The sequence below is a fragment of the Anolis sagrei genome, chromosome 5 (genome assembly GCF_037176765.1).
Source record: "Anolis sagrei isolate rAnoSag1 chromosome 5, rAnoSag1.mat, whole genome shotgun sequence".
In the NCBI taxonomy this organism is placed as follows: Eukaryota; Metazoa; Chordata; class Lepidosauria; order Squamata; family Dactyloidae; genus Anolis; species Anolis sagrei.
Genome location: NC_090025.1, coordinates 91,291,702 through 91,312,118, shown reverse-complemented (window position 1 = coordinate 91,312,118; position 20,417 = coordinate 91,291,702). Strand labels below are relative to the sequence as shown.

General features: G+C 43.4%; 1 protein-coding gene across 1 annotated transcript; it reads left to right on the top strand.

The window, feature by feature from the left end:
• Positions 1-578: 578 nt before the first annotated feature.
• BHLHE41 (basic helix-loop-helix family member e41) lies at positions 579-9,483 on the top strand. The gene is made up of 5 exons (XM_060778257.2): positions 579-770; positions 878-941; positions 2,986-3,093; positions 4,736-4,847; positions 8,337-9,483. Exons 1-5 carry the CDS (start codon positions 727-729, stop codon positions 9,278-9,280), a joined length of 1,272 nt encoding a protein of 423 aa, XP_060634240.2. The 5' UTR covers positions 579-726; the 3' UTR covers positions 9,281-9,483.
• Positions 9,484-20,417: the final 10,934 nt, after the last annotated feature.

The following is a 20,417-nucleotide window of genomic DNA, read 5'->3' as shown; positions in this document are numbered from 1 at the left end:
TGGGCTGGTCCATGAGGTCACAAAGAGTCGGAGACGACTGAACGAATGAAGAACAACAACGACCAAGGGCAAGATGGATGGATGGCATCCTTGAAGTGACCGGACTGATCCTGAAGGAGCTGGGGGTGGTGACGGCCAACAGGGAGCTCTGGCGTGGGCTGGTCCATGAGGTCACGAAGAGTTGGAGACGACTTAACGAATGAACAACAACAACATCTATCTATTAGGCAGCGAGCAAGGGTCCAACTCTGTGGGGCGTAGCTTCGTTTTGGTCGACCATCGCTGCTTATCCATCTCTTTCTCCGGGAGAGATCTGGGGCTAGACAAGGGACCCCCTTGGAGAAAGAAGACAGGACTTCGCCCAAAGTGGCGCGTTGTCCCTTCCCTTCCCTCCCCCCCCCCCCCCCCACCGCTTGGTACGTTCCGCACGTGCGCCGGGTGCTGGTCTGTCGGGCGAGGCGCGTGTCCTGCGGGCAAACCACGCACCCGGCAGCGCCAAAGGCGTGTAGGGCTGGGGAGGGGAGGGGAGGGGGGCGAGGCGCAGGAGTGGGCAGAGAGAAACGGGGGGGGGGGGGAGGAGGGAGGGAGGGGATCCAAACTCCCTCCGCGCTCTCTCCTCCCCTCCTGCTCTCCCAACCCGGCTCTCCTACAACTGCATGTGCCACTCTGGTGCCCCGCGATCTGCCCAGACAGCGCCAGGATCCGAAGAGGAAGCGGCTTCCCGGCATGGAGGAAGGCAGAGCCGTGCTGGAGCCCCGGGACTTCCTCGGGTAAGCAGCGCCCGGAGGGAGGTTTGCCCACTCCAAACCTTCCAGCCTTGGACCGGCCAGGGATGGAACAGTCACCGTCTCCCTTTTCTCTCCCCTTCCCTTTGCAGGATGGATTACCCCTCCTTGTACCTGTGCAAGCCCAAGAGGGGCATGAAGCGGGATGACAGCAAGGTAAGAGACAAGTTCAGTTCTTGTGGGTTTTTTCGGGCTATATGGCCATGTTCTAGAGGCATTCTCTCCTGACGTTTCGCCTGCATCTATGGCAAGCATCCTCAGAGGTGAGGTCTGCTCGAAATGGGGAAAAAGGGGTTGATATATCTGTGGAATGACCAGGGTGAGACAAAGGGCTTTTGTAAGTGGGACAAGTAAGAGACAAGTTTCTTGGGGTCCCCCAGGCAGGGGTTGGGACTGGCGGGGTTCAAAGAGAGCGAGAACATAGGGTGGGTGGAGGGAGGCATATATTTGCAATATAATTCAATACAATATAATGTATAAGAAATATTTTAATATTTAAAACGTTTTAAAATCATATTTTAAAATATTCACAATATTTCATTAAAAAGAATTTAATTTTCAAAATCTCTTTATAGCATTTCAAAAAATAGATTGGATACATTAACATTTAAATGTTAATAATAATTTAAAATTAATTATGATTGTAATATATCTATAACACTTTAGTATTGAACATTTTAAAATTCCTATTTTAACTACTTTAATGAATGTTCAAAATGTTCTTTTAATATTTCTTATCTATATTGATATACATATGAAATATTTTCAAAAAACCTTTTGAGTATTCAATTATTTTTCATTGAAATATTTTTAATACTTTTATTTATCTATCTGACAGCATATATATATTACAATCTTAATTAATTTAAAATTACTATTAATATTTAAAATTTTAATGTATTCAATTATTCAAAAATAATTGAATATTCAAAATATTCCAAATATTCCATCTAATCATTAGGAAGAAGGTCCTGACTACTTCCTGTTGGGTTTGTTTATATATGTGTGTGTGTATAGTAAAATATAATATAATATACAGTATAAGAAATATTTGAGATAATATATATAATATTTATTATACTGTATGTTGTATTATAATACACACACACACAACAGGACATCACCAGAACGTTCTTCCTAATGTTTAGATGGAATATTTTTTCCTGCAGGGATATATACACACACACATTCACAACATATATGTATGAATGTATGTATATATATTACAGAATCCTAGAGCTGGGAGAGACACCAAGGGCCATCCAGTCCAATGCCCTGCCATTTAGGAACATATATAGTATAATAAATATTATATGTGTGTGTGTTGGGATACACACAAACATGTGTATATATATATATATATATATATATATATATATATATATATTCACAACATTATAAGAGTCTCCTTCAGTTTGAATCAAAGAATCTTAAAGTTGGAAGAGACCCTTAGGGCCATCCAGTCCAACACCCTGCCATTTAGGAACATATATAGTATAATAAATATTGTGTGTGTGTATTATATATACTAGCCGTCCCCTGCCACATGTTGCTGTGGCCCAGTCTGTGTATATGTGTTTTGTGTGTGTATGTATGTTTATATGTGTATATATGTGGTTTTGCATTTTATTTTTATTTTTTGGCTTTTGAAGTCCCTTCCACTGTGTTTTTCAGTGTTTCTATGAGTGATGGTCACTTGTGGGCCTGATAGGTGTATTGTGTCCAAATTTGGTGTCAATTTGTCCAGTGGTTTTTGAGTTATGTTAATCCCACAAACGAACATTACTTTATTATTTATATAGATTCACAACATGATAAGGGTCTCCTTCATTTTGAATCATAGAATCCTAGAGTTGGAAGAGACCTCAAGGGCCATCCAGTCCAACCCCATATGCAGTTTAGGAATATGCAACCAAAGCCCCTTTAAACAGAAGGCAATCCAGCCTCTGCTTAAATGCTTCCAGAGAAGGAGGCTCCACCACACTCGAAGACAGCATATTCCATTGCCAAACAGCTCTCTCGCTCTTCCTCCCTTCCCCCCTCTCTATATATAATCACAATTGGATGTTTACTGGGAACGGGGAGTATGGAATAAGTTTTATCTTGAAACGAGGAGAAAGCCTGGCTGGATCTTTTCTTGAATACTGATGGACAGTTAGAATAAATATTAATGACTTGTCCTTTTTCCCTCCCGGCTTAGGACACATACAAACTACCACATAGATTAATTGAGAAGAAAAGACGGGACAGGATTAATGAGTGCATTGCACAACTGAAAGATTTATTGCCCGAGCATCTGAAACTGACAGTAAGTTTCATCACTACATTTATTCATATTTTCATGTCCATTATATATATACTTGTAGCTGTTAAATATCTTTATGAACAGAGCACACTGATGGTTCTTGCTGCTGTTTGTGCTTTCAAGGCTGCAGCTCGATGCCTGCTGACTTAGGAGGAACTCCCCTTGGGTAGTTCCCAGAGTTAGTCATCCTTAGAACCGATCCATTTAAATAAGTGGGCTTTGGATTAGTAATAATTTAAATTCTAGTCTTTTCATTGAGGTGGGGGAGGGGGGCTTACAGTGTAACTAACTCTGGATTCAACCCATTGGGTTCAAGAGAACATACTCCTGAGTAGACACACAAAGGTTTGTGCTACAAGGTTGGAATCTTATGCGCATTACCTTGTTGAACTAAGTGGGACTTACTTCTGAGTAAACATTGATGTGAGTGAATGCACTATGAAGGATGTCGTATTTATCTAAAGATCAGGCTCTTCTTGTTTTTGCTTGCTTAGATGTAAACCCATCAGGGTTTTCCCTAACTTAAAATGCAACAGTTTTAAACATGCACTTTGAGAATTACCATATATTCTGGTATATAAGACTATTTTTTAACCCAAGAAAATATTCTCAAAAGTCAGGGGTCGTCTTATACGCAGGAGTAGTCTTATCGCGGGGGTAGTCTTATACGCGGGAGTAGTCTTATACACTGGAGTAGTCTTATACATGGGAGTCATCTTATAGAGTGGGTGCTGAAACTTCCAATCGGATTGGAGAATCTGTAGTTGCCGCATATGGTGGGGGAAGCTCAAAAATGGCCCCTGCCATATGCAGCAACTGTATTTTCTTCTACCGTACTTGTACAGTGTCGCCCTTAATGCTTTCGCATTAACGGCAACACTGTACAAGTATGGTAGAAGAAAATCAATTCATCAGGATTCGTGGACTTAATGCGGTCCCGATGGTGAGGTGAAGGGGTGCCTCACCAGAAAGGTGTAAGTGAAGGGTGGAGCAAACTGCAGGCGTCCGGGGCATCCGGGATATGGAAAAAAGAGATAGAGTGGCTCTGGGCCCGGAAAAACCACCTCTTTTACCACCCTTGTATCCTATTACCATCCTCTGCCTCTCAGATCTCGCTCCTGAAGACTGCAGTGAAGTGGTGCAGGTGCGCATGTGTGCATCTGCGAGATCTGAGAGGCAGAGAAGGAGGTACAGTTATAGGAAAATTACCATATTGAAATCAAATCTGATGCTTTTAAAATTTTTATTTAGTATGCATTGGAAGAGGGGTAGTCTTATACGGCGAATATATCCCAAATTCTATATTTTAACTGGAAAAGTTGGGGGTCATCTTATACGCCCAGTCGTCTTATATGCCAGAATATACAGTAGTTTTCCATGGGATGTTTATGTTTTAGGGTTCCAAACTAGTCAATGCTTTTATCCATACCTCCAGCATGTAATGAAAGTTCCTTATCAGTTAGAAGATGTTATAATAGGGCAAAGAAGTGTCACAAGAAGTTTCAGATCGGATTGCGTTTTATCAGTAAATCCAGGCCAAATATCAAATGCTTTTCAAAGTGACTTCAGTGAAGTTTTGGAAAAGAGAATACAAGGTTCGATCTGCCAATGACTAATCGGAATGTTCCTATTTTCTCCTTTGCAGACATTAGGGCATCTGGAGAAAGCCGTAGTTTTGGAATTAACTTTGAAACATTTAAAAGCTTTAACAGCCTTAACGGAACAACAGCATCAGAAGATAATTGCTTTACAGAATGGTAAGTAAATGCCCAGAACAATGTAAGAGGCAAACAGGAGGCAAGGGAAAACTTGGTAGATCAATGCTGATGCTCTTATGGGAGTTTTAATAGTCTTCATAGAGCCCATCCAGACAGTACCTTTATCCCAGGAGCTTCTGTAGCAATGAGGAGGGTGGCCAGATGCCGTTCTCTATAAACCTGGAAGTAATCACAACAAAAGGCAAAACCTGCAAAATTTCCAGGTGTGGGAATATCGCAGTTTTTAGCCGAATATCTGGATATTCACATGTCTGTATGTCCCTGCAATCGGATATCATGGGATTTTTTGATCTTGGTTTGGTTAGACCACATCTGGAATATTGTGTCCAGTTCTGGGCACCACAATTCAAGAGAGATATTGACAAGCTGGAATGTGTCCAGAGGAGAGCGACTAAAATGATAAAAGGTCTGGAGAACAAGCCCTATGAGGAGCGGCTTAACGAGCTGGGCATGTTTAGCCTGAAGAAGAGAAGGCTGAGAGGAGATATGATAGCCATGTATAAATATGTGAGAGGAAGCCACGGGGAGGAGGGAGCAAGCTTGTTTTCTGCTTCCCTGGAGACTAGGACGCGGAACAATGGCTTCAAACTACAAGAGAGGAGATTCCATCTGAACATGAGGAAGAACTTCCTGACTGTGAGAGCCGTTCAGCAGTGGAACTCTCTGCCCCAGAGTGTGGTGGAGGCTCCTTCTTTGGAAGCTTTTAAACAGAGGCTGGATGGCCATCTGTCAGGGGTGATTTGAATGCAATATTCCTGCTTCTTGGCAGGGGGTTGGACTGGATGGCCCATGAGGTCTCTTCCAACTCTTTGATTCTATGATTCTATGGTTTGTTCTTGGGTTTTTGATGCTTGTTCCTGATTGTTCCGTTCCTAAAATGCAATATTCCTGCATGAATGCAATATTCCTGCTTCTTGGCAGGGGGTTGGACTGGATGGCCCATGAGGTCTCTTCCAACTCTTTGATACTATGATTCTATGAAAAAGAAGGTGACGCTTGAGTAGAAGGCAAAAACTTTGTTCTGTGAAGAGGAACTTCATCCTTCATCTGTTTAAAAGAAGAAGAACTTTATTTTTCTACCCCGCCTCCATCTCCCCGAAGGGACTCGGGGCAGCTTACATGGGGCCCAAGCCCAGGCAGAATACAGTTAAAATAAAGCAATAACAATTAAAACAACATAAAACAGTATAAAACAACATAATAAAAATAGCTAGCAACAACAATAACAGCAGACTAATACCTTGAGTCGTTACTTGAAAGTAGTTTCTATTATCAATTGGAAGTACTTGTAAAGTAGTTCCCATTGTGTTTATTTATGGCTTCTAAGTGAGTAAGTGAGTAAGGAAAGAAGGAAGGAAACCAGAGAGGTATAGTGCACAACAGATTCTGGAGATCAAATCCCCACTCAGCCACTGGGTGACCTTGGCAAAGTCACACTCTCTCAGCCTCAAAGGAAGGCAAAGGAAACCCCATGATAAATTCATCTTAGAGTTTCCAGAAATCAGAAATTACTTAAAAGCACACAACCAGTAAATGAACCTTAATGTGTTACCTGTTGAACTACAGATCCCTGTGTAGAAGAGGCCTATGATTAACAGAGTTAGACCCCTTCTACACTGCCATATAAAATCCAGATCATCTTCTTTGGACTATATGGCAATGTAGACTCATATAATCCAGTTCAAAGCAAATAAAGTAGATTATCTGCTTTGATAATCTGGATTATATGGCAGTGTAGAAGGGGCCTCTGTCCCCTTTTGGAGAGAAAAAGTGGGGTATAAATAAAAAATAGTCATCATCATCATCATCGAATAATAGAGTTGGAAAAGACCACATGGGCCATCAGGAAACGCACAATGAAAGTACCCCTGATAGATAGCCCACCCAGCCTCTAAAAGGCTCCAAAGAAGGAGCTTCCACTACCCTCCGAGGCAGAGAGGACCACTGCAGAACAGCTCGTGTGGTCAGGAAGTTCTTCCTAATGTTCAGGCGGAATCTCATTTTCTGTAATTTGAAGCCATTTTTCTGAGTCCTAGTTTCCAGGACAGCAGAAAACAAGCCTGCTCCCTCTTCCTTATGACAGTCTTGCAGATATTTCAATATGGCTCTCATGTCTCCTCTCAACCTTCTCTTCTGCAGGCTAAACATACCCGGCTCTTTAAGCCATTCCCCATTGCTTCCCTTGATAATACTCCTTTTGATGCAGCACAAAATCCCACTGTCAACCTTCTCTTCTGCAGGCTAAACATACTGAGCTCTTTAAGTCACTCCTCATAAGGATTCATGGTCTCTAGACCTTTGATCATTTTAGTCACCCTCCTCTGGACACCTTCCAACTTGTCAATATCTCTTTTGAACAGAGGTGGCCCAGAACTAGACACACTATTCCAGATTATTTATTTAAAACATTTATATTCTCAGCCTGAAGGGGACTCAGGGCGGAGCACAGCATACATATGGCAAACATTCAGTGCGGGAATTAAACATTTAAAAACATTTGTCTCAATATTAAAATACACTGTTTTTTTTAATTATTAATTTTTTAAAAAACTATTACATTTGGCCCGGCCATAGGTTTTTAAATCCTTGTGTGTTACTGTTTATTAGTTATTGTTTATATGTGATTTATATTAATTGTATTGTATTTATTGTTTTTGTTTATTGCTTTTTGTTTTATTGATGTGTTGTTGGGCTTGGCCTCATGTAAGCCGCTCCGAGTCCCTTGGGGAGATAGTGGCGGGATATAACTAAAGTTTTTATTATTATTATTATTATTATTATTATTATTATTATTATTGTTTAAAACCGTTTTGTTAAAGAGATCTGACCAAAGCAGAATAGAAAGACACCATGACTTCCCTCATTCTAGATAAGTGTTTCTCAAACTGTGCTCCTCCAAATGTTTTAGACTTTAGCTCCCACAATTCCTATCAGCAGGCAGCTGGTGAGGTGGCTGGGATTACTGGGAGCTGAAGTCCAAAACACCTGGAGAAGCACAGTTTGTGAAACTCTGATCTAGTTATTATGCTCCTTTTGATGCAGCCCAAAATCCCATTGGCTTTTTTAGTTGCTGCATCACACTATTGACTCAAATTCAACTTGTCCAAGATCTTTTTCACATGGACTGTTGTTGAGCCAGGCATCATCCACTCTGTATTTTTGCAAATCATCATCATATTGGGTTGTTGTAGGTTTTGTCGGGCTATATGGCCATGTTCTAGAGGCATTCTCTCCTGACGTTTTGCCTGCATCTTTCCTAGTTCCCTTTTTCCTAGTCCCTACAGACCTCACTACCTCTGAGGATGCTTGCCATAGATGCAGGCGAAATGTCAGGAGAGAATGCCTCTAGAACATGGCCATATAGCCCAAAAAATCCTACAACAACCAATGATTCTGGCCATGAAAGCCTTTGACAATACATCATCATATTAATTAGTTTTGTTTTTCCGGCTCTTCTCTCCATTGCAGGAGAGAGGTCTCCAAAGTCTCCCCTGCAGTCGGATTTGGACGCTTTCCACTCGGGCTTCCAGACCTGCACCAAAGAAGTTTTGCAATACCTCTCCCGCTTTGAAAGCTGGGCGGCCCGGGAGCAGCGCTGTGTCCAGCTGATTGGCCACCTACATGCTGTCTGTGCCCGCTTCCTACCAGGCACCCAGCTTCCGGTTCCCAAGGGCTCAATGGTGGGCAAAGATAGAGCAGAGAGCCACCCCAACTGTGTGCCTGTCATCCAGAGGACTCAGAGCACCAACAGCAGTGGGGCTGGGAGTGCAGCTGCTCCAAATGGGCACCATCTTGCTGGGAATGGTAACAGCAGTGTGGAGCTTGGTGGGGAGAATGACACTGACACTGACAGTGGCTACGGCGGAGAGGGGGAAGGTGAGAAGGTTCGGATCAAGCAGGAGCTTCCTGGGGAAGATGCCCCACCAAAAGCCAAGAGGCTGAAGCTGGACTGTGTTGCAGAGCAAGCGGCAGCAGCCCTCCTAAGGCCTGACCCCACCTTGCTGAGCTCCTTGATGGCTTTGGGAGGCCTGGGCAATGGAGCAGCGTCCCCTTTTGGGCAGCCCCCCGCAGCTCCTTTCTGCCTGCCTTTCTACTTCCTCTCCCCTTCCGCCGCCGCCTACATGCAGCCTTTCCTGGACAAGAGCAGCTTGGACAAGTATCTCTATCAAACAGCAACTGCTCCCATCCCTTTGCTCTACCCTGGGATTCCGGCCCCCGCCTTCCCTTGCCTCTCCTCTGTCTTGGCGCCAGCAGAGAAAGCCTCTGCTTCAGCCTCCTCTGCCCTGCTTTCTCCTGATCTGGCTTCTCCTTCCCAGCCCCTTCCAGCTCTCTTCAGTGCGGGGATTCCCTCAGAGACAGAGCCCCCTTCTCCAGAACAGCCTTCACCCTCTTCTGGAGAGGAAGAGCCTTGACCGAATGAGAGGCAGAGGCAGCCTTTCACAAACAACACTTTGGGTTTAGACTCCCTTGTTCAACAGGAAGGACCTGCCACACCTGAGAATGACAGACAGGCCTCTTCCTTGAATGTAACTGATCCCTTCAAAGAGTGATTGCCTCTTGTTTTTGTCCTCAAGAAAGCTCTTTCTTCTCCCTATATATCTTTTTTTTTTTGGGGGGGGGGGGAGAAGGGATCTTTCATCTTTTCCCCACTTCATTTGCCATAATAATATTTTTTAAGTTACATAGGCCCCTTCTACACTGCCAGATAATCCAAGTAGATTTATTTTATTTATCGTGTCAGGGGCAGACCAAACAGTTGCATTGCATTTTTTAAACAAACAAACAGACAAACAAAAACACAAAGTTTGCAAGCTTGGTAGTTGATTAAATGTCCTTTGACCAGTATCTGGCCACTTGGAGTGCCTCTGGTTTTGCTGCAAGAAGGTCCTCCATTGTGCATGTAGCAGGACTCAGGTTACATTGCAGCAGGTGGTCTGTGGTTTGTTCTTCTCCACACTCGCATGTCGAGGATTCTACTTTGTAGCCCCATTTCTGAAGGTTGGCTCTGCATCTCGTGGTGCCAGAGCGCAGTCTGTTCAGCGCCTTCCAAGTTGCCCAGTTTTCTGTGTGCCCAGGGGGGAGTCTCTCATCCAGGCAGATAATCCACATCTGTTTTGAACTAGATAATATGAATCCAGTTCACTGCCATATTTGAACTGCCATATAATCCAGTTCAAAGCAGATAATCTGGATTTTATGTGGCAATGAAAAAGGGGCCTCAGTGGCTAGTCCCAGCTAGTTTTGTTGTCGTGTTGTGGTTTCAATTCAATTCGAACTTCAATGTGTTTCTGATTTATGGTGATCCCAAGGCAAACCTATCGCCAGTGGCGGATTGGGTCCAAAATATGGGTTGCCATGAAACAAAAGGTCATTAGCATTTTTACCATATTGTCTAATGTTTGACTCCCTTGCCTTTGGGCAAGCTGACACTTTGGTCAGTCTGCCATTGTCTATCAGAGGACTTTCTGGGGCCGAGAGTGTGTGACTTGTCACAGTACATATTTGTCTCCAGAATCATAGGCCAACATTCAAACCACTCCACCAGGTTGGTTCTCCCCAGTTTTAGAGACTGATTATATTAGTTGCTGAGTGGTAAGTCAACATTAGACAAATCCCATTGATCTAGCAAGTCTAATTGAGACTAGCAACTGGATTTGGGCCAGTATATTTGCAAATTTTTAAACATTATGGAGCATATATTCCTCTTCTGTATTTGGGCTGGAACAAAAGTAAATTGAAAGAGTACTTTAGAGTACTGATTCAAAGAAACATAACCTGTTGGACGTTTTGCATCACACCTGCCTTGTATAAGCTGTGCTCAGCTCACAGGATGTCAGGTTATTTCCATTAATTTAATTGGTGTTTATGTAGAAGAATTTCCCAGTGAATTGCGTCCATAATGGGCAAAACGTAATATGCTTCCTGCTTGATTGGGTTAATTTTCAGTTGTATTGTCAGTTTCCTGAGATTAAGTCTAAATGAGCCCAATGATTGATTATTGATATATACTGATATTATTACTATAACTGTCCACATGAATTACTAGGCATAAGTCAGTGAATTGTAGGAACTGAAATCACAAGGAATGACATTCAGTTGGGCCAAATGCCAACAAATTGATGGAGCTTAGGGATCATTTCCATGGACTATTGCAGTGGTTGTCAACCTGTGGGTCCCCAGATGTTTTGGCCTTCAACTCCCAGAAATCCTAACAGCTGGTAAACTGGATGGGATTTCTGGTAGTTGTAGGCCAAAACACCTGGGGACCCACAGGCAGGGGCGGCTCGTCCATTACGCAAAGTAAGCGGTCGCAGAACACCTTTTTTTGCCAGGGGCGCAGAGGCGCCTCTGTAAATGCCCCTCGACTGCCATTTGAGGAGCGCCCCCCTCAACTCACAACAGCCCTAGCAGTCCGGGGGGGAGCCTCGGCTTTCTTGCCTCGTTGCCGGGTGATCCTCTTCCCAAAGGGGCCGGGCCCATGAGCCTCGCCTAGCTCCTCTTGTTCCTGCTCCACCCGGCCACCAGGTGAGAGAGCAGAGCCGACGCTCAATCGTTCTCTGCGTTCGATCCCTTCCCCATGACTGGCTCCCTTTCCCAATCCCCCGGTCCTCCACCCACCTCCTCTCCCCAATCCGCGGGTGGGCCAAGGGGCAGAGCCGCTGTGCCTGGCCCACTTCAGATCTGGAGGCGTGTCTGAAGACCCCAGCGTGCGCACCAAAAGTCGCCTCTTCTCCTGACTTTCTCTTCAACCATTGGGACCAAGCGAGAGAGAGAGAGAGCAAGAGAGAGAGCCCCTCCGGCTGGAGGTATCTCCCACCTCCGCTCCCTCCTTTGTTTTTGCGCCTACCTTCAGGAAAGGTGGGCATCTCCACCTCTGTCTGTCTCTCTCTCTCTTGGTCCCAATGGCTGAGGAGAAAGTCAGGAGAAGAGGTGACTTTTGGTGCACACGCCGGGGTCTTCAGGCACGCCTCCAGACCCAAAGCGGGCCAGGCAAGGGAGCAAGTGCGGCAAGTGTAATTACTGGGATGTATAGTTCACCTAAAATCAAAGAGCATTCTGAACTCCATAAATGATGGAATTGAACCAAATATGGCACACAGAACTCCCACGACAAACAGAAAATATATATCAATGATTGGTTGGGGGGGGGGGGGGGGAAATACTGTTTGCTTACCGTTGAAAATTACCTAGGGCCGCCTCTGCCCACAGGTTGAGAACCACTGGACTATTGGTTACCTTTGTGACTTGAAATGTTCAGAGGACTGGATTGATCCATTCATGATGAAGAATGGGGGTGAACTGAGGTGAGAATAGCTTTCACTTTATATCGCTAGCACTTTATTGACAAATAGGTCATAAATGAATTGACCTTTTGTTGCTGTCTTGCATCCTTATATCTCCCCTGGCATTAGCTCAGCAGTTCAGACAATGCAGGAACCATCCATGATGTCATTTCCCCCCCTAAAGCAAGTTTATTCACCTCCATTTTATTATTTAGATTTTTGTTTTAGCTAAGTTCCTGATTTCAAGTTACCTTGCTGTATGGCAAGGATCATGGCTAGACTAGATTGCAAATAAATGTCTAGCATGAAGACTCCAATGCTATCCATGCTTATTCAGAAAAAAAGTGATGCCATTGTATTTGGTAGGGTTCATATCCTGGTAAGTGTGTTTGTGATTGCGACCTAATCCAAGCTTATGTTGTATCTCCAAAGGATAGTGAGCCTCTTTTGGTCTCTTCTTTCTTGATAGATGAAGGCAACCAAAAAGTGCTTTTCCTGCCATGGGGATAAAGGCCACCATTAAAGACTTCTTAGCTGGATATCCTAAGGAAAGAAAACTCATATTAATAACAAAATATGTGTGTGGTAATGAGGAAAAGGTAGGATGAGGCTTTACTGCAAGGCCTTTCTGTCTCCAGATATCCCAATTTCCCTTTCTGGGAACTGTTGCCAGACACCAGATAATCACACAACTAAAGCTCTGTTAATAAGGCTTAAGCCGAGAACCTTGCGTAGATATTTTTAGTTTGTTGCCAAGGTAGCACTGTGAGAAATCTCACTCCAATGTTATGTAAGAGGTGAGACACAACAGTCTGACTGTGAGTGAATATGCCTGGGTCTGTTAGTCATTTTGGGTGTGTTTGCTGCTACTGCTGTTGCTTCTGTTTGCCTCAAACGCTGTGTTTCAACAACGTTGTTCACCCACCCACATTTCTTTCTTTAAAAAAAATCTTACAGAGCCAACAGAATGGCTGTATGTATATAGTTGTTAATACATCCAATTAATGATGTCTGACATGCTATTTTTGTAGGAAGAAGAAATGCATTAATGATATTTTGAGTTAAAACTATTTCGGGAAGGAATTGTTGGGGAAAGTTGCACTTTTGTTACAATGCTTATGTTTGGTACAAGCTTATGCTGTCTTAAATTATTTTAAAATAATAAATGCTATCTGCAAGAATTGAGTTGTTTTCAGAACAGTTGAAGTGTGCGAGATATTAGGAATTGATCTTTATATTCAGTATTTTCCAGGAGTCCATGAATTCTACTATCCAAATATCTCCACAGAATGTTGTGATTTCAACACAAACCCTCATACTTACTAAAGAATAGAAAAAAAGTTAATATACAATATGGGTTGTCTACTAATTAAAGTTTTTAGAAACTACAGAACAAGTAGTGATCACACGAACTACCGTATATTCCAGCATATAAGACGACTGGGCGTTTAAGACGACCCCCAACTTTTCCAGTTAAAATAGAGAGTTTGGGATATACTCGCCATATAAAACTACCGCTCTTCCAACACACCAAATAAAAAATTTAAAAGCATCAGATTTGACTTCAGTATGAAAGTTTTCCTATTACTGTACCTCCTTCTCTGCCTCTCAGATCTCGCACATGCGCACCTGCACCACTTCACTGCAGTCTTCAGGAGCGAGATCTGAGAGGCAGAGGAGGAGGTACAATAATAGGATACAAGGGCGGGCCAGACAGGTAAAAGAGTTGAGTTTTTCTGGGGCCAGAGCCACTCTATCTCTATTTTCCATACCCTGGGCATCCCGGATGCCTGCAGCTTGCTCCGGCCTTCACTTACACCTTCCCGATGAGGCACTTCTTCACCTCACCATCGGGACCTCATATTGTCCACGAATCCTGATGAATGGATTTTCTTCTACCCTAAATGCTTTCATACAGTCGCTGCATACGGCAGGGACGCAGCCATTGCCATTTTTGAGCTCCCCCCACAATATGCAGCAACCACAGATTCTCCAATCTGGATTGGAAGTTTTAGCACCTGCTCTATAAGACTCCCAGCGTAAAAGACTATCTTCGCATATAAGATGACTCCCATGTATAAGGCTACTCCAGCGTATAAGACGATTCCCGTGTATAAGACAACCCCTGACTTTTGAGAAGATTTTCTTGGGCTAAAAAGTAGTCTTATACGCCAGAATATACGTTAGTTCTTTGAAGGACTTCTGTAGAGGTAGTTTTGGAACAAATGGACTTTCTATGATATATTTAAAACAAGTAATTGTATTGAATCATAAATATGGTCAGATTTGAAGTTGTGGTGCCACCTTGCCTTGGAAAGTAGTATGGTTGGAGTTACCCATAAAAACGTATCTGTTCCAGCTTACATACAAAGTCAACCTAAGAATAAACCGACAGTACCTATCTTGTTCATTACTTGGAGACTGCCTGCATAGAGCTTGAAAATTATGTTGCTTTTTTTTTTTTTACTACAAACCCTAGAGTCCCCATCAACATAACAATTGGAGCCTGTTCCAGACTCTCATGAAGGCAGTGGTAGTTATGGCCAACCAGATGTGGCATATCTAAACAGGAACAATGCTTGGGACTTGAGTAATTGTGAGCACATCAGGTATTTGGGTGGAAGTGTTTCTTCAAGGATACAGAATCATAACCATTGCTATTCACACACTACAGCTTAATGTCGATGGAGTCCACTTGTGAAGGTTTCTCGGAATGTGAGAGAGCCGTATGAACACATCACGCATTTCTGTTTAATGTGTACCTTCTAACCTAGCATGTAGATATACCACTACAGTAACCAAATTCTGGGGGAAATGTGAGTGAGAATTTTCCATGGTTCTCATTCCCTCCCATGCATCCAACCATCCACCTTCCCGCTTTGTTGTTGTTCATTCGTTCAGTCGTCTCCGACTCTTCGTGACCTCATGGACCAGCCCACGCCAGAGCTCCCTGTCGGCCGTCACCACCCCCAGCTCCCTCAAGGTCAGTCCAGTCACTTCAAGGATGCCATCCATCCATCTTGCCCTTGGTCGGCCCCTCTTCCTTTTGCCTTCCACTTTCCCCAGCATAACTGTCCCGCTAACTTTCCAATATTATCAAAGACAAGTCATCACACACACAACTGCCTTCTGAGGATTCAAGCACTGTTGTTTCCTCTATAACAGTGGTTCTCAACCTTCCTAATGTCGTGATCCCATAATACAGTTCCTCATGTTGTGGTGACCCACAACTATAACATTATTTTTGTTGCTACGTCATAACTGTAATTTTGCTAGTTATGAATCGTAGTATTAATATCTGATATGTAGAATGTATTTTCATTCCCAGGACCAAATTTGACACAAATACCCGATACGCCCAAATTTGAATATTGGGGGTAGGTGGGTGGGTGGGTGGGTTTTGTCATTTGGGTATTATAGTTGCTGGGATTTATAGTTCACCTAAAATCAAAGAGCATTCTGAACTCCGCAAATGATAGAGTTGAACCAAACTTGGCACACACAGCTCCCATGACAAAGAGAAAATACTGGAAGGGTTTGGTGGACATTAACCATGAGTTTTGGAGTTGTAGTACACCTTCATCCAAAGAACACTGTGGACTCAAACAATGATGGATCTGGATCAAAATTGGCATGAATGCTCAATAATGTGAACACTAGTGGAGTTTGGGGAAAAGAGACTTGACATTTGGGAGTTGTCATTCCTGGGATTTGTACTTACTGGGATTTATAGTTCACCCTCCAATCAAAGTGCATTCTGAACCCCACCAATGATAAAATTGGGCCAAACTTTGCACACAGAACCCCCATGACCAACAAAAAATACTGTGTTTTCTGATGGTCTTTGGCGACCCCTCTGACACCCCCTCACGAGCCCCCCAGGGGTTCTGACCCCCAGGTTGAGAAACACTGTTCTATAATATACTATCACCAGCAATCCTTGTGTACTTAGTATACACCACAACTGTTAAAGCAGTTCACTGGGGGCTCAGCCCACCAAATATGAAACTACCCTTTGGGTGGGTTTGGGGGAAAAGTGAGCAGATACTTGATTTGTACTATGGACCCACGCCCTGTTGGTGCCAATAAAAATGGTTCCCAAGCACTGTTTTGCTGGTGTCCTGGATATAGAACTGTTAATGGATCAAACTGATTGGTTTTGTTTTGAGTGTGCTGTGTATTAGGTACAAGGAAGGGCAAATGTGACCTGTGGTAGGGCTGTGGTTTGAACATTGGATGATAAATAATAATAATAGTAGTAGTAGTAATAGTAATAGTAATAATAATAATTTTAGAAGTCAAACAAGCAGTTGAAAAAGAAAAATACGCCCTGGCAGAATATGTCAAGGAAAGCCAAGAACCTGCTTTAATTGAAGTCAATAATCGGAAACTTCTCAAAGCACAGCAAAGATTCAGTACAAGAAAACTGCTCCAAACCAGAGCTGACAGCTGGTACAACAAAGCCTCACATAGGCAGTTCCTTGAGAAGTTTGAAGGAAAAGTTGACAAGGAGAAGACCTGGTTATGGCTCATGAATGGAACCCTGAAGAAGGAGACAGAAGGCCTGATTCTTGAAGCCCAGGTCAAGCCATCAGAACAAATGCGATTAAGGCCAGGATTGAAAAATCAGCGGATGACCCAAAATGCAGACTGTGCAAGGAAGCTGATGAAACCATGGATCATATCCTCAGCTGTTGCAAGAAAATCACACAGACGGACTACAAACAAAGACACAACTCTGTGGCCGAGATGATTCACTGGAACTTACGTCACAAGTACCACCTGCCAGCAGTAAAGATTTGGTGGGATCATAAACCCACAAAGGTCGTGGAAAATGAACATGCAAAAATACTGTGGGACTTTCGAATCCAGACTGACAAAGTTTTGGAACACAATACACCAGACATCACGATTGTGGAAAAGAAAAAAGTCTGGATTATTGATGTCGCCATACCGGGTGACAGTCGCATTGAGGAAAAACAACAGGAAAAACTCAGCCGCTATCAAGACCTCAAAATCGAACTGCAAAGGCTCTGGCATAAACCAGTACAGGTGGTCCCAGTGGTCATTGGCGCACTGGGTGCCGTGCCAAAAGATCTCAGCCGGCATTTGGAAACAATAAACATCAACAAAATCACGATCTGTCAACTGCAAAAGGCCACCTTACTTGTTTCTGTGTATATCATTCAAAAATACATCAGACAGTCCTAGACGCTTGGGAAGTGTTCGACTTGTGATTTTGTGATACGAAATTCAGCATATAGATCTCGTTTGCTGTGACATACTGTGCTTTTGTGTCAATAATCTATATATATAAATCTGTTAGGTTGGTTCAACCGGACAGCAAAACTCCACAACCCCCCAACGAAACTGTACCAAAATTGCCATGCCCATAACACAACACACAAGGTACAAACATATCTACTCAAAATGAAAAACAACACAACAACACACTCACAAAACGGCAAAACAACAAAACTCTAAAAACCCAACGAAACTTAACCAAAATTGCCATGCCCATAACACAACCCACAAGGTACAAACATATCTACTCAAAATGAAAAACAACACAACAACACACTCACAAAACAGCAAAACAACAAAACTCAAAAAACCCAACGAAACTTAACCAAAATTCCCATGCCCATAATACAACTCACAAGGTACAAACATATCTACTCAAAATAAAAAACAACACAACAACACACTCACAAAACGGCAAAACAACTGAGCATGCGCATTGGTGCCCAGCAGCAAGTTCCCTGGTGCGCGCACACAGTCTTCTGGCCAACGTTCCCTCTGCGGAAGCCATGCCCACTCCAAGCCCCACCGCGCTGCTTCCCGCACACACACACCCCCTGCCGCACACACACACACAACCCCACGCTCCATCACTCCCCCCACCGCCACACACACACGCGCAACCCCACTCCCTTCGCTGCCGCACACACACATGCAACCCCACGCTCCATCACTCCCCCCGCCGCTGCACACACACACACAACCCCACGCTCCATCACTCCCCTGCCGCCGCACACACACACGCAACCCCACGCTCCATCACACTCCCCGCCGCCGCACACACATACACAACCCCACGCTCCATCACTCCCCCCGCCGCCGCACACACACACGCAACCCCACTCTCTATCACTCCCCCCGCCGCCGCACACACATACACAACCCCACGCTCCATCACTCCCCCCGCCGCCGCACACACACACGCAACCCCACCCTCCATCACACCCCCCGCCGCCGCACACACACAGAAGGAAAGAGAGAAGGAAGAAAAGAGACCAGAAGAGAAAGAAAAAGGGGGAAGGAAAGAAGAAGAGAAGGAAAGAAAAAAGGAAATGAAGGAAGGAAAGAGGGAGTGAAGGAAGGGGGAAGATGTAGAGAAAGAGGGAGGGAAGGAAAGAAGGAAAGAGAGAAGGAAGAAAAGAGACCAGAAGAGAAAGAAAAAGGGGGAAGGAAGGAAAGAGATAGAGAAGGAAGAGGAGAAGGAAAGATGGGAGGGAAGGAAGGAAGGAGGGAAAGAAGGAGAGAAAGAGGGAAGGTTGGCCACAGCAACGCGTGGCGGGTAAAGGTTGTTATTTCTATGATTATTATGATGCTATTATTCCTATGAGACCCTTTTAGGGGGAATGGGAGAGGTGTCAGGTCCCAGAGGCAATGCATTGCATTATTGTTATTGTTATGATGGTGGTGAAATAAAAGGAAATAAAAAGAGAAAGAAGGAAGCAAACAGGGAGGGAAGAAAGGCAAAGGAAGAAAGGGGGAGGGAATGAAGGAAAGAGAAGGATGAAACCAAGTAGTGAAAGAAGGAAAGAAAAAAAGAGGTAGAGAAGGAAGAAAGGAGAGAAAGGGGGAAGGAATAGGTAGGTACCTCTCTTTCATAATAGTCCAGATATCTACCTCAACTTTGATAAGTTTTACTATAGGCCACAGCAACGTGTGGCAGGGCACAGCTAGTAATAATAATAATAATACAACTTTATTTCTAGACTGCCCTCTACATATTTAAAAAAGGCAAACATTCAATTTTTAAAAAATGGGTACTAATACATCAAAATAATGGATAGTAAGAACAGAAAACATAACATAGAATATTAAGAGACAACTAAACCCATACATCATTTTTGTCAACCTCCCAAATTATCTATGTTTTAGGGTGGAGGGTCTTTATTATATGGAGAAATGTTTCACTTAAGGATGTAGCCCAGAAGCCCATGTTTATGTAAAAAGACTTAACAAAAAAACCCAACACAATTAGTTTCCTAATTGTGTAAGAGCAGCAATACATATGATTAAACAAAAATGCCACTATGAGGCAAGACAGGATCAACACATGATAAACATCTTGTGATTTCTATTCAGCTGCCTTAGCCCACTGAAACGAAATAACATGCTGCCTCAAACAGTACACCTGTGTAGTGCTGTTGTATGGCCTCAGGTTTTCCCAAGAGCTCACCCTTATTCTTATTGGCAACCCCTAGAGCATGAGCAGGAAGAAGGGAACAAACTTATGAGATGAAGGCTCGTGGTCAGGCACATGAGATATACAACAGCTTAACAAACGATGAATGTTCTGTTCGTGGTCTTGTTAAAAACCCGTTTAAAGCACTCTTTACAACTGACCTACTATATCAAGAATATTTTTCTTCAAAAACGAAGACAATTATGTTTCTGGAGGCTTTCATGGCTGGAATCGCTTTGAGTTTTTCGGGCGGTAAGGCCATATTCCAGTAGCATTATTTCCTGACATTTCACTTGCACCTGTGGCCAGCATCTTTTGTTGCTACAGACGTCACACTCAACTTCTGGAATGATACATTTAGGAAGAAGCCTTTGTTTAGGTTCACTTAAGCAAGCCGTCTTGCTTGCTTCATTCCACAGGTCCACATCTATATATATAAAAATGCTCTGTGCATAATGAGTACCTTAAAAACAAAAGAGCCAATTAACGAAATCACACCAAATTTGGCAACAAAACATCTCACTACACAAGGAGTGACCATCATTCAAAAAATTATGATTTTGTCATTTGGGAGTTGTAGTTGCTGGGATTTACAGTTCACCTATAATCAAAGAGCATTCTGAACGATGGCATTGAGCCAAACTTGGCACACAGACCTCCCATGACCAACAGAAAATACTAGCAGCGTTTGGTGGGCATTCACCTTGAGTTTGGGATTTGTAGTTCACCTACATCCAGAGAGCACTGTGGACTCAAACAATGAAGGATCCGGACCAAACTTGGAACAAA

What these genes read in the sequence shown, in the direction of transcription:
- BHLHE41 (XM_060778257.2), top strand. Translation starts at nt 727, where the DNA reads ATGGAGGAAGGCAGAGCCGTGCTGGAGCCCCGGGACTTCCTCGG. An exon ending in GAGCCCCGGGACTTCCTCGG is followed by an intron (nt 771 to 877) that starts GTAAGCAGCGCC and finishes TTCCCTTTGCAG; the next exon opens with GATGGATTACCCCTCCTTGT. An exon ending in GATAATTGCTTTACAGAATG is followed by an intron (nt 4,848 to 8,336) that starts GTAAGTAAATGC and finishes TCTCCATTGCAG; the next exon opens with GAGAGAGGTCTCCAAAGTCT.